This window comes from Mustela nivalis, assembly GCF_964662115.1.
Source record: "Mustela nivalis genome assembly, chromosome: 15".
Classification (NCBI taxonomy): Eukaryota; Metazoa; Chordata; class Mammalia; order Carnivora; family Mustelidae; genus Mustela; species Mustela nivalis.
This window is the reverse complement of record NC_139034.1, coordinates 10270463-10282840: the sequence shown is the minus strand read 5'-3', so window position 1 is coordinate 10282840 and position 12378 is coordinate 10270463. Positions and strand designations below refer to the sequence as shown.

At 35.2% G+C, this 12378-nt stretch overlaps 1 protein-coding gene and 1 pseudogene across 4 annotated transcripts in view; one reads left to right on the top strand and one right to left on the bottom strand.

The window, feature by feature from the left end:
• The window catches only part of LOC309848543 (phospholipid-transporting ATPase IB-like), a 209965-nt gene that overhangs the window by 126891 nt on the left and 70696 nt on the right, over positions 1-12378 (bottom strand). For all 3 annotated transcript variants that reach the window (XM_082700264.1, XM_082700265.1, XM_082700266.1), the window contains one exon: positions 6674-6812. In XM_082700264.1, the coding sequence (XP_082556390.1) occupies positions 6674-6812 (139 nt within the window). The remainder of the gene's footprint in view (positions 1-6673; positions 6813-12378) is intronic.
• On the top strand, positions 1135-1604 carry LOC309848878 (transcription factor BTF3 pseudogene; annotated as a pseudogene). Its single transcript has one exon. The product of its transcript is annotated as a transcription factor BTF3 pseudogene (transcript).

The window sequence follows — 12378 nt, the reverse complement described above, 5'->3', positions numbered from 1 at the left end:
CAATCATCAAAATTTATATTTTTAGCAACTTTATTTTCAAACAATATATGTAGTTAAAAGCAATGTTGGTCACTCTTGGAAAATGTAAGATTGTCAATAATTTTTGACCATTTTTAATTTTGAGCATGATATTTCCGATGCAACTATCATTAGAACTATTAAGATTTTTTAATAGGCTGTAAGGACATTATAATGAATTTCTGATATATTATTCTGAAAATTAAATTCTTATACATTTGTAACTGATGATTCCTATGGAACAAATTTTCAAAAATGAACTGTTCATGTAAATCATTTTCATGTATATCATTTAATATTTCCTTGGAGATTTCCTGAAACTTGTAGACATCATACAGAAAAGCAAAAGTAGCTTCATGATTTTTATAGAATGCAAAATGCCTATTTATGTATTCTACTGCAGCCTATCCAATTACAGGAGACAATCATTTTTAAATGGCCTTCTTCACCAATTATTGGTTCATCTGATGCTTCCTATGTAAACAGTGTTTCCCCCACACACAATAGTAATGATCTTAAAATTTAATTTCTAGAAATTTTGAAGCCTGTGGATATTTGTTTTGTCTTATTGCAGCAGTTTTTCAAAACCAGAGATTCTAAACTTCTCAAAGAATTCTAAAGATTTCCTGATAGGCTTTATTGCAATGTTCCTGTGTCCACTTTCATTTTGTAATAAATTACTGACAAAGTTCACTGCCTAATGCTGGCAGTTTCTGTACCAGCACCCAGGTTGGAGAGTTAATACTTCTGCTAAACAAGCCAGCCTACTGTGGGTGCTGGTACTGCCCTCACCAGGAACCTTCCTTTCTCCTGAAGCTGTTGCTGCTGCCGATGCTGGTTCTGTATAGACAAAGGCTAAATGTCTCCATATATTATGATGAAAATCCAATCAGTATGCAGGCACTGAGTTTTACTCAGTACGTGCTCAGTATGTTTACTCATGCGCGGCATTATGTCGGGTGCAAGGGAAGATTTACAACAGGTATATGATAGGCCTCTTAAAACCTAAGGAATCAAGCGTCCCCGTGTGTGTGCACCTAATCTCAGCTGGTCCACTCGAGATCCCCTGAGCGCCTACCCTAGTCCCCCACGTGGTCCCATTTCTGCTCCAACAAGATGAAAGAAACTATCATGAACCAGGAGAAACTGGCCAAACTGCAAGCACAAGTGCACATTGGTGGGAAAAGAACTGCTCGCGGAAAGAAGGTGGTTCATAGAACAGCTACAGCAGATGATAAAACACTTCAGTTCTCCTTAAAGAAGTTAGGGGTAAACAGTATCTCTGGTATTGAAGAAGTGAATTTGTTCACAAACCAAAGAACAGTGATCCACTTTAACAACCCCAAAGTTCAGGCCTCGCAGGCAATGACCACTTCCACCATTACAGGCCATGCTGAGACAAATCAGCTGACAGAAATGCTACCCAGTATCTTAAACCAACTTGGTGCAGTCTGACTAGTTGAAGACTGGCTGAAGCTCTGCCCACACAATCTGTGGATGGAAAAGCACCACTTGCTATCAGACAGGATGATAATGATGAAGTTCCAGAGAATTTTGATGAAGCTTCCAAAAATGAAGCAAATTGAATTGAGTCAACTTCTGAAGAAGATAAAACTTGAAGAAGTTTTTAGGAGCTGCTATTTTATATTTGGACTGCTTTTAAAAATTTTGTTCATGGATCTGATAAAATCTAAACCTCTAATATTTTTAAGCCCGAGCCCCTTGGACACTGCAGCTCTTTTCAGTTTTTGCTTATACACAATTCATTCTTCACAGCTAATTAAGCTGAAGAAGCCTGGGAATAAAGTTTGAAACAAGATTAATAAAGTTCTTTGCCTAGGATATGGTTTTATTTTTTATTTCATTAACACTGATTTGTACACAGAAAGCAAAGTTGTTTATAGAAAGCTAATCACGGCATGTAATATGGCTGGTAATCTTTGATGAATTTGATTAAAGATTTTAAATAGCCATATAATATAAAAAAGATGGTATAAAGTTCTCATATTTTAAAACTTGTCTCCAGCAGCCCTCAGAGCTACAGTGGTGTGAGTAATGGGTATAATTAATTATACCCATTATAATTATAAGGGATGGAATATGCTTAGTCGGTGAGAAAGAGTTTCTCTTAATACTGTCTATACTGTAAGTATATACTAAGTGCCTTTAACATATTACTACACTTAATTTTCTCTCATTTAATTCTCAACCGATGAAGTAGGGGTTAGTAGCTCCATTTTCTAGTTGTAACGCAAGGTTACCTTTAAAAAGTAAAAGTAATTTCTTAATGGAAAAGTGATTTTTTTTTTCATTTTTTCAACTTAGTATTTCAACTTCATTATTTCATTACTTCAACTCTTCTTGTAGGATATTCTGTAAGACCCCTGAAAAAACTAGCATTTGTATTAGGAATGTCACCTCATCTTACATTTAAGTTGTAACACTTTAATAGGGCTACTTTTTTCTCTTGAAAAAAAAAAAAACAACAACTTTGAAATAACAGTAAAGTTAACATGTATACGTTTGAAAGAAATTTAGCATACAATATTTGTGCCTGCGCCCCAATCAGGATACTGAACAGCTCCATCATCCCATCTATAAGGCTACTTAAAAAAATTTGTATTAGCCAGGTGGTGGGTATTATTAGAGGGCACGGATTGCACGGAGCACTGGGTGTGGTGAAAAAATAATGAATACTGTTATGCTGAAAATAAATTTAATTAAAAAAAATTTGTATTAGCAATTGTAATGTTGAAGAAACTTAAAAATTTACAAGTGATAATTAAAATAAACGTGTCATCTTCATCAAGGCAAATGAAAAAAAATTAAGGAATCAAAGCTAAAGCAGAAGAGAAAAAAAAACAACATATTGGTAAGTGAAATAGAATAGTATGAATGCTGCTGGGGTCAAGAAGCAGCAGATCATGTTGAGCGATGTTATCAGAAAGTTTTCAGAAGTTAATAGAACTAGTAGTCTTAGAAAAATAGGCAAAAATGTGACAGTAGTCTTTATATAGTCCATTGTGGCCATTGTCAAAAACCAGTCTTGACATACTGATTCCCAAAAGTTACCCTCCTGCCAAATCTTTAGTCAAATTTTGTTTGTAATCAGAATCAAGACGATGTTTAGGCTTTTAACCACAAAAACATTAGCCAAATTGAGCTCCATGAAAGCCAATGGTAATTAAAACCATCACAACATTCATAAAGGCAGCAGCCAACATTTTCAAAGCCTTCACTGTGCCCAATACTTTAGGAAGAACTTTACATTCACAGCTCACGTAATCATCACAACTGCCAGGGTTATCATGATTATCTCCATTTTATTAATGAGAAAAATCTGAGGGTCAGAAAAGCTCATAAATATAGAGGCAGAAGATTCAGACTCAAACTGTGTCCTTGGTAACTCTAAACTCTGATTTTTAACATTATGCTCTACATTCTCTTCCAGAGATGTAAAGATGTCAGCTCTCAGGCACAACTCAATCTTTTTATTTTTGAATCCATTCTCCAACCATTCAAACCATGAAAGTAACATGAGAGGTCCCTAACCAAAAACTATTACTTTTCTTAGAAAAAGCTAGAGCTCAGAAAACCTCTAAGAAAACAAATTACATCAACACGGTCTTCGGCTTATGCGAAGTTCACGGACTCCATCTTTTTGCTGGTCTCTGCAGTCGTGGCCTCTAAGGGATGATAATAACATTTAAGCTGGGACCTGGTATTCAAGAGGTCAGGAGACTGTGGCTGCTTTCAGCCAACAAACGTGTTTTGCTATGCCCTTACCAAGTTTTACACATTTAAGGCAGCATCTGTGCATCAGGATATTTCATATCAGAGATGAAATTCCCAACTATCTCTTAAAATTAAAAACCGAGGCTGCCTGGGACTCAATCACTTAAGTGTCCAAATCTCAATTTATGTTCAGGTCATGATCTCAGGGTTGTGAGTTTGAGCCCCACCTCAGGCTCCATGCCCAGTGTGGAGCCTGTTTAGGATTCTCTCTCTCTCCCTCTCTCTCTGCCTTTCTAACCCCTAAAATTTTTTTTAAATTAAAACAACAACAACAACAACAAAAAACCCTGTGCCAATAGCAGACATTTCCAAAAGGCAAGGATGTACTGGATGCCCCTTCAGGGGCCAGCCCTCCCTTTGTGGACATTGCCCCTCACTCTTGCCCTGCTGGGTTCTTCCAGATGTTGGCAAGCCCTGCTCTAATAAACAGGAGAGATTCTTTATTTTCTTCCTTCGGGTCCACCACAGAGAGCAGTTATCTAAGAATCCATTTATTCTCAGCAAAGTGAATCACAGACTTCTGCTAACAAAAATAAGTCTCATTCAATGAGGATAAAAATTCCCCTACCAACAACACCCGCTGTGTCTCATCTAGGTTGGGTTTCAGTCCTGAGCTGAGGAGACAGTCGAAGGCTCAGGAAAAACAAACAATCCTCAGGGTGTGGGTCTGGAAAAAGTGACTGGGAAAGATTTAGGAATGAGAGAGCACTCATGCTCCTCTGCTGAGCCCCTTCACAGGGTATACGCTGAGGATATACATCAAGTTACTGTGGTCGCTGAGTTCATGATTATCGAGAAACACAGCAAGTCACACTAAAGCTAAACTATGGGAGAGCTGGCAAAAGGAGAGCGTATGTGTGGTTATGTTCTCAAGAATCTGCCATGTGGATAAAAGAGTGGCTACATCATGGCTGGACTCCTTTGGTGAGTCCTTAATAATTATGTTAATAGCTAGCATTCATGAAGGACTTGTAAGTGCCTCTCACCAAGCTAAGCTCTTCACAGAGATTGCCTCAAGGTGTCCTCACAACAAGGCTGTGAGGTTAAAATTATTATTATCATCCCCATTTCACAGACCAAGAACTGATGTTTATAGAGGTAAAGCAGATCCTTCAAAAATAGCCGAACCTTCATGGACTCTGTGTTCTCTTCCAACTACACCTTATTTCTCTGCTCCTCTTGACAGCAAAACTTTGACTCATCTTGCCATCACTGCTCCCTCATCAATGAGGGCTGGCAGATCAACCTACCAAATGGACCCCAAATTTAATCCATCTCTCACACTCCCCATCACATCCTAGTATAAGGCACCATGAATCATCTCTTGTCTAGATGTTTATCAAGGCTTTCCACCTGATCTTCTGACTTCTGTTCAGTCCTGTCTCCATACAAGAGCCAACAGATATTTTTAAAACATAAATTAGATATTATTCTCCTGCTTAAAACCATACACATCTCTTATTGTGGCCTGAGAAGCTTCCTATCTTCTCTGTTTTGCTCCCCATATTCCAACTACTCTGACCCTTCATTTGTTCCTCAAATATGTACATGCCCACACCAGGGCCAATGTGTGTAATATGCTTTTCGCGGAAAACTCGTCCCAGAGATCCTCTCAATGTTTGCTCCCTCTTTCCATTTGGATCACTGCTTTGAAAGTCACCTTCTTTACAGGCATTCTATTTGATTACCTTGTCTGTCTCTTGCTATGCCTTGCCGTGTTTTTATTCTTAGCACTGATTGCAATATTACAAAGCACAGTAATTTGCTTATTAATTTTATCTTTTCTACTTGGATATGTTTCATGAGGAGAGAGACTATTACTCAGGTTTTCATTACCAGCTCTAGATTTTTCCTGGTTCCTAGCAAGTGTTCGATATTCACTAAGTGAATGAATATAGAATTTAAAAATGAGTGGAGACATCACATTTTGATGGTGAGAAGGAATTGAAACAATTATGTTTTTCATAATCATCACAGTAGTCAGCTCCAGTTAGATTACCATGTATGATAAAATGAGTCTGCATGTGCCACATCAAAATGTGAATATTCACAGCTAACAATTGATTTTTCAACTCCTATTCTGCAAATCTCAACCCTTAGATACAATCATACAGTAAAGGAAGAAAAAGGGGGGGGGAAAGCGACATTGAAACTTGGGGAAAAAAACATTTTTCTCCCTCTCTGATGATTTCCCACTCAGCTTCCCCCCATTGAGAGACTCTTAACTGTAGGAAACAAACTGAGGGCTGCTGGAGGGGAGTGGTGTGGGGAGAAAGGGGTGATTGGGTGATGGGCATTAAGTAGGGCACATGATGGGATGAGAACTGGGTGTTAGATGCAACTGATAGATTACTGAACACTACACCTGAAACTAATAATATACTATAAGTTGGCTAATTGAATTTAAATTAAAAAAGAAAGAAATTTAATATTCTTACTAATAATCAAAACTATATGATGAATAATATTAATATTATTGTTTATTAATATTATTAATGTTTATTCATAATATTATGAATAAACATAATATTATGAATAAACATACATAATACAAAGATAGGTATATACATTATAGGGGAAATATACCATAACTTCAAGTTTCAAAAGAAAGGAACAAGAAACTACCCATTACTCATGTAAGCATTCTGAAGTCTATATTTCAACAATGTGAAAGAGACAAACTCTTTGCTTAGTTTGTTCAAATTTTCTGCCATGTGATGGCAAGATTCCACTGCATTCCATTTCCCAAAAGCATATAAAACGATTACTTGAAGGAAGTTCAATCATTCATTCTTGATAACAGGATATATTTAGAATACCTGTCCATCCAAATTTTCTAAAACTTTATTATATCTATTACCTATGTTAATTGCAGTTTCTTGTTTATCTCCTGTCAAGACCCATATTCTTATGTTTGCTTTCAGTAAAGTTGTTATCGTTTCAGGAACACGTGCTTGAAGGCGATCTTCAATGGCTGTGGCTCCAAGAAGCAGAAATTTCTAGATGTTTTTTTGAGAGAGATATTTTTTATTACTAGTTAAGATTTTTTAATAATTTTAATTTTGACAAAAGATATGCAGTCTACTTATTATGTGAAGTCCCATACATGTCACACACACACACACACACACACACACACACCACAGACTTTTTTTCTAGTCTCTTCCACTGGTCTATTTGTCCCTATTTTGCTACAGCATGAGGCAGTGTAGCATGATAGTTAAAGAGTATAGGCTCATGGGGGCAACTGGGTGGTTCAGTTGGCTAAGCGTCTGACTTCTGCTCAGGTCATGATCTCAGGGTCCTGGGGATCCAACACTGCACTGGGCTCCCTGCTCAGCAGGGAGTTTGCTTTTCCATCTCTCTCTTCCCTCATCCCCTCCCCTGCTGCTCATGCTTTCTCTATCTCAAATAAATAAATAAAACTTTTTTAAAGAAAAGAATATCTAGCAGATTATAATAAGGCAACTAGATCTAGAGAGGTAAGCCCCCTGCCTTTATTATTCTTCAAAAAGTATCATGATAATTCTCAGCCTCCTCCTACTTCTGTATGAATTTTAGAACAAACTGCTCAAATTTTATAAAAATCCTGTTGGGAATCATATGTACTTCCTTTATTATTTCCTGTATTACACTGAATGTATACATGACTTTGAGGAGAATAGCCACATTTATTATACTGGGATTTTCTATATATTGTATACACCTATCCACTTATGTAAGTCCTTACAAAAAATTTTCATATTTTTCCATAAATTTATTAGCACTAGATAGTTTATCATTTTTGTTCCTACTGAGAATTATTTCCCTATCACTGTGGAGATTCAAGCAGAAGCTCTATGGTAGATAAAGAGGTTTATGTAAAGCATAAGTTGTCTCCCAGAAGCCAGCACATCCTAAATGTTCAAGGGTTTTCATTGTTATTCATTGCTATTCATTGTTAAAATGAAATTAAGATATAAAGCAAGTTAATTCTGTGCTGATAATTAGGATTGAAATAATTTATTTGAGATACTACCATATATAAATTATGAATTAAATTTTAAAATAACCATAAAACTTTTAGTCTTTTCAATGACCAGCTAAATTTTTCAGTGCTAAATATTCAAGTATATCAATCTTATTAGACATTCTTTATTTTCATTATTCTATTTTTGGGCCATTTCTACTGTAATACTTTTAAGATATTTCTGTATTAAAACTGGATTTTAATGTAAAATTTCTCACAACTAGCAAAAAGAATTTTCAGTAATGATTTATTTTCCTGGTATGAAATATGGATTTTAAAATAATGCCTTAAACATTTTCCTGATAAAAACACACAGTTAACAAGGAATCAAAGGGATCCCTTCCTGATTATGGCAAGAAGAGGGGGACAGTAAACATTTTTAAATGTTATTTCACATTTATTCTGCTCTCCTCACAAAGACCTATACTCAAAGGAAACAGATTTTATCTTATCACGTAGACCTATACTCAAAGGAAACAGATTTTATCTTATCACGTTGGGCTTATGAGAGCCCATTAATCTGAGAGTGGGGAAATCCTTATCTCCAGCACCTTCTAGTTGTTGACATGGGGGGAGACAAATACAGAACTCTGACTCACAAAAGATTGAGATCTAATCAAGGACTATAACCTAGTTCCCCTCTCCCTTACCTTACCACATCAGTCTGTCTCTTACATGAAAAGAGGGAGTGCCAATGAAAGAAGTGTAAGGCTCAGGCCCTGTTTAAGAAGGAGTCTCTAGGGAAATCTGAAGATGCCAGAAGGATGAAAACAAGGCCACTAGATACAATTTTAGACTCTAATACTACAGCTACAGCAAACAGTAAACACAGCCTTTTTGTCAGAGATACATGAAACCTCACCCAAAAGGCCTATTTTCCTCATTCCCTTTATCCAATACGTCATGTGTGGCTTTCAACAAAAAGTTATAGGGCAGCGCAGGACAAAAATTACAGTCTGAACAGACAGAGAAAGCATCAGAATCAGACTCAGATATAAGAGAAATTTGGAAATTTACATACTAGAAATTTGAAATAACTGTGATTAGTATGCTAAAGATTCTAATGGTAAAAGTAAACAACATGTTATTTTTTTACAGATGGATAATGTAAGCAGAGAGATAGAAACTCTATAAAGAATCAAAAGGAAATGCTAACAATAAAAAACACCAAAACATAAATAAGGAATGCCTTCAGTAGGCTCACCAGTTATCTAAATATCCCCAAGGAAATAATTAGCAAACATGAAGATATGTCAATAAAAACTTTCCAAACTGAAAAAGTGATAAAAGAATGAAAAAAAATAGAACAAAATACTAAGAACTGTGGGGCACTTATAAAAGGTATAACATACATGTAATGGGAATACCAGAATTAGAAGAGAGAAAGGAACAGAAAAAAATCCTTGAAATAATAATTGGTAAGAATTTTCCAATATTAATCACAGACACCAAACCTTGGACCCAGCCCTCAGAAAACACCAATCTTGATAAATACCAAAAATCTACACCTAGGTATTTCCTGTGCAAACTGTTTTCAAGAGAAAATCTTGAAAGAAGCCAGAGAGGATAAAACAACCACCACCACCACCTGACCTACACAGGAACAAGGATCGTAAGTACACAGGACTTCTCTTTCAAAACTATGAAAGCAAGAACAGAGTGGGGTGAAATACTGAAAGTGTTAAAAGGAAAAAACACCAAGTTAGAATTTTGTGTCCGGTGAAATTATTCTTCAAGTGTAAAGGAGAAATACATGTTTTCTCCAACAAAAATTGAGAAAATTTGTTGCTCACCACCTGCCTTGTAAGGAATGTCACAAGTTCTTCAGAAAGAAGTAAAATAATGTAGGTCAAAAACTCAGATATACATAAAGAAAGGAGTAGCATTAAAGAAAGAATAATATAGATTAAATGATACATTTTATTTTTCTTATTGGCTTAACAGATGTATTAGGTGATTATGGGTTATGGACAAATGCAATGCATGACAGCAATATAAGAGATTGGAGAGAGGAACTGAAAATACTGTTGTAAGTTACCTGCCCTACACATGACATGGTATAGTATTATGTGAAAGAGGACAAGTTAGTTGTAAATGTAAATTGCATACTCTAAGACGACCAATAAAAACATTTTTAAAAGAGGTATAATTGAAATGCTAAGAAAGGAGAGAAAATAGATCAGTTAAAACTAGACAAGGCAGAAAAAAAAGAAAGAAAAAGAAAAAGCATAAGAAAGGGTAACAAACAGAAAATAGTTACAAATATGAAAGATATTAAACTAGTAATGACTGTAAAAGTATATGGTCTAAATATACCAATTAAAAGGCAGAGACTGTATGAGTGGATTTGAAAAAATATGTAAGAAACACACATTAAATATGAAAACAGAAATAAAATAAAGGGATGGAATTGGCTAATTGAATTTAAATAAATACAAATTTAAAAAAATAAAGGGATGGAGAAAGATACACATACTAACTAATACAGGAATCTGTGGAGGAGCTATATTAATTTGACACAAAACCGACTTCAGAATAAGGAAAAGTATTAGGAATAAAAAGAGGCACTGCATAATATCAGAGAAGTCATTTCTCTAATAAGACATAATAATCCTCAGTGTACCTAACAAGTATCAAAATAAGACAAGAACTCATGGAATAGCAAAGAGAAATAGATGAATGTACTATCATAGGTGCAACTCCAATACCTGTCTGTCAGTAATCAACAGATCCAACAGACTGAAAATCAGTAAGGATATAATTGAACAGAAGAGAGTCACCAATTCCTTGCATCTAACTGACATTGATGTTCACTTAACAGCAGAAAACATTTTCTTCTCAAGCTCAATGAAACATCAAGATAGGCTATGTTCAGGTCATAAAGCACACCTTAGTAAGGTTTTTGAAAGATAAAAGTTATCAAAGTATGCTATCAGACCACAGTGGAATTAAGCTAGAAATCAATAATAGAAAGATACCTGAAAAGTCCCCAAATATCTGGAGATTAAGCAAAAACACTTCTAAAAAACGAGTCGAAGATGAAGTCTCAAAAGAAATTCTAAAATATGAACTAAAATAAAATGATAATGCAATTTACCAAAATTTGTGAGAATCTAATACTCATAAAGTTTCAAAATTTTTAAAAAAGAAACCTGAGCAAACCTAGAACAGGGACTTCTCTAACTTGATAAAGAACATCTACTGAAAAACCTATAGCTAACATACTTAATGGTTAGAAAGTAGATACTTTCCCTCCTTAAGACAGGGAACAAGGTAAGGGTATCCCTCTTCCCACTCCTATTCAACATCGTAATGGAAGTTCTGGTTAGTATGATAAAATATGGAAATAAAAGGTAAAAGGACATAGAAAAAAGAAAAATGCCTTTGTTTGCAGATGTCATGACTGTTTATGCAGAAAATCCTAACGAATCAACAAAAAGAACTAACAAGTTCCAAGATTATAATAATGTTATAGGATATGTGGGTAATATACAAAAGTCAATGAACAATTGGAACTTAAAATTAAAAACAATGCCATTTACTTTAACATCAAAAAGATATATATATATGTATAAATCTAACAAAATATTTATAAGATATATATGCAGAAAACTATGAAACTCTGATGAAAGAAATCAGAGAAGACCTAAATGAATGGGCCAATATATCATGTTCATGGACAGGAAGACTCAATATTGCTTGGATGTCAGTCTTAACAATCACAGAAAGTTATTTTGTGGATATCAACAAACTGACTCTAAAGTTTTTATTGAAAAGCAAAAGGCTCAGATTAACTAAGACAAAACTGAAGAAGAACAAAAGCAGTGGACTGATATCACCCAACTTCAAGAGTTACTATAAAGCTACAGTAATCAAGATAGTATAGTATTGATGAAAGTATAGACAAATAGGTCATTGGAACAAAACAGAAAACTCAGGGGACACCTGGGTGGCTCAGTTGGTTAAGCGGCTGCCTTCGGCTCAGGTCATGATCCCAGCGTCCTGGGATTGAGTCCCACATCAGGCTCCCTGCTTCTCCCTCTGCCTCTGCCTGCCACTCTGTCTGCCTGTGCTCACTCTCTCTGACAAATAAATAAATAAAATCTTTTTTTTAAAAAAAGATAGAAAACTCAGAAATAAGACTCACACAAATACAGTCAAACAATCTTTGACAAAGGACTAAAGGCAATTCAACAGAGAAAAATCAGTCTTTTTCAACAAATAGTGTTGGAACAACTGGACATGCATGTTTAAAAAATAAAATGAATGCAGACACTGACTTTACACTTTTCATAAAAATTAAGTCAAAATGGATCATAGACCTAAATGTGAGAGATGCAAAACTATAAAATGACCAGAAGATAAAAAGAGAAAATCTAGGTAACCTTCAGTTTGTTGATTATTTTTTAGCTACCAAAAGCATGATCCATGGGGAAAAAATGATATTTAGACTTAATTAAAAACATGTACTGTGAAAAATACTGTTAAGCTATTAAGAAGACAAGCTACAAACAAGGAGAAAATATTTTCAAAACACCTATCTGATAAAGGACTTG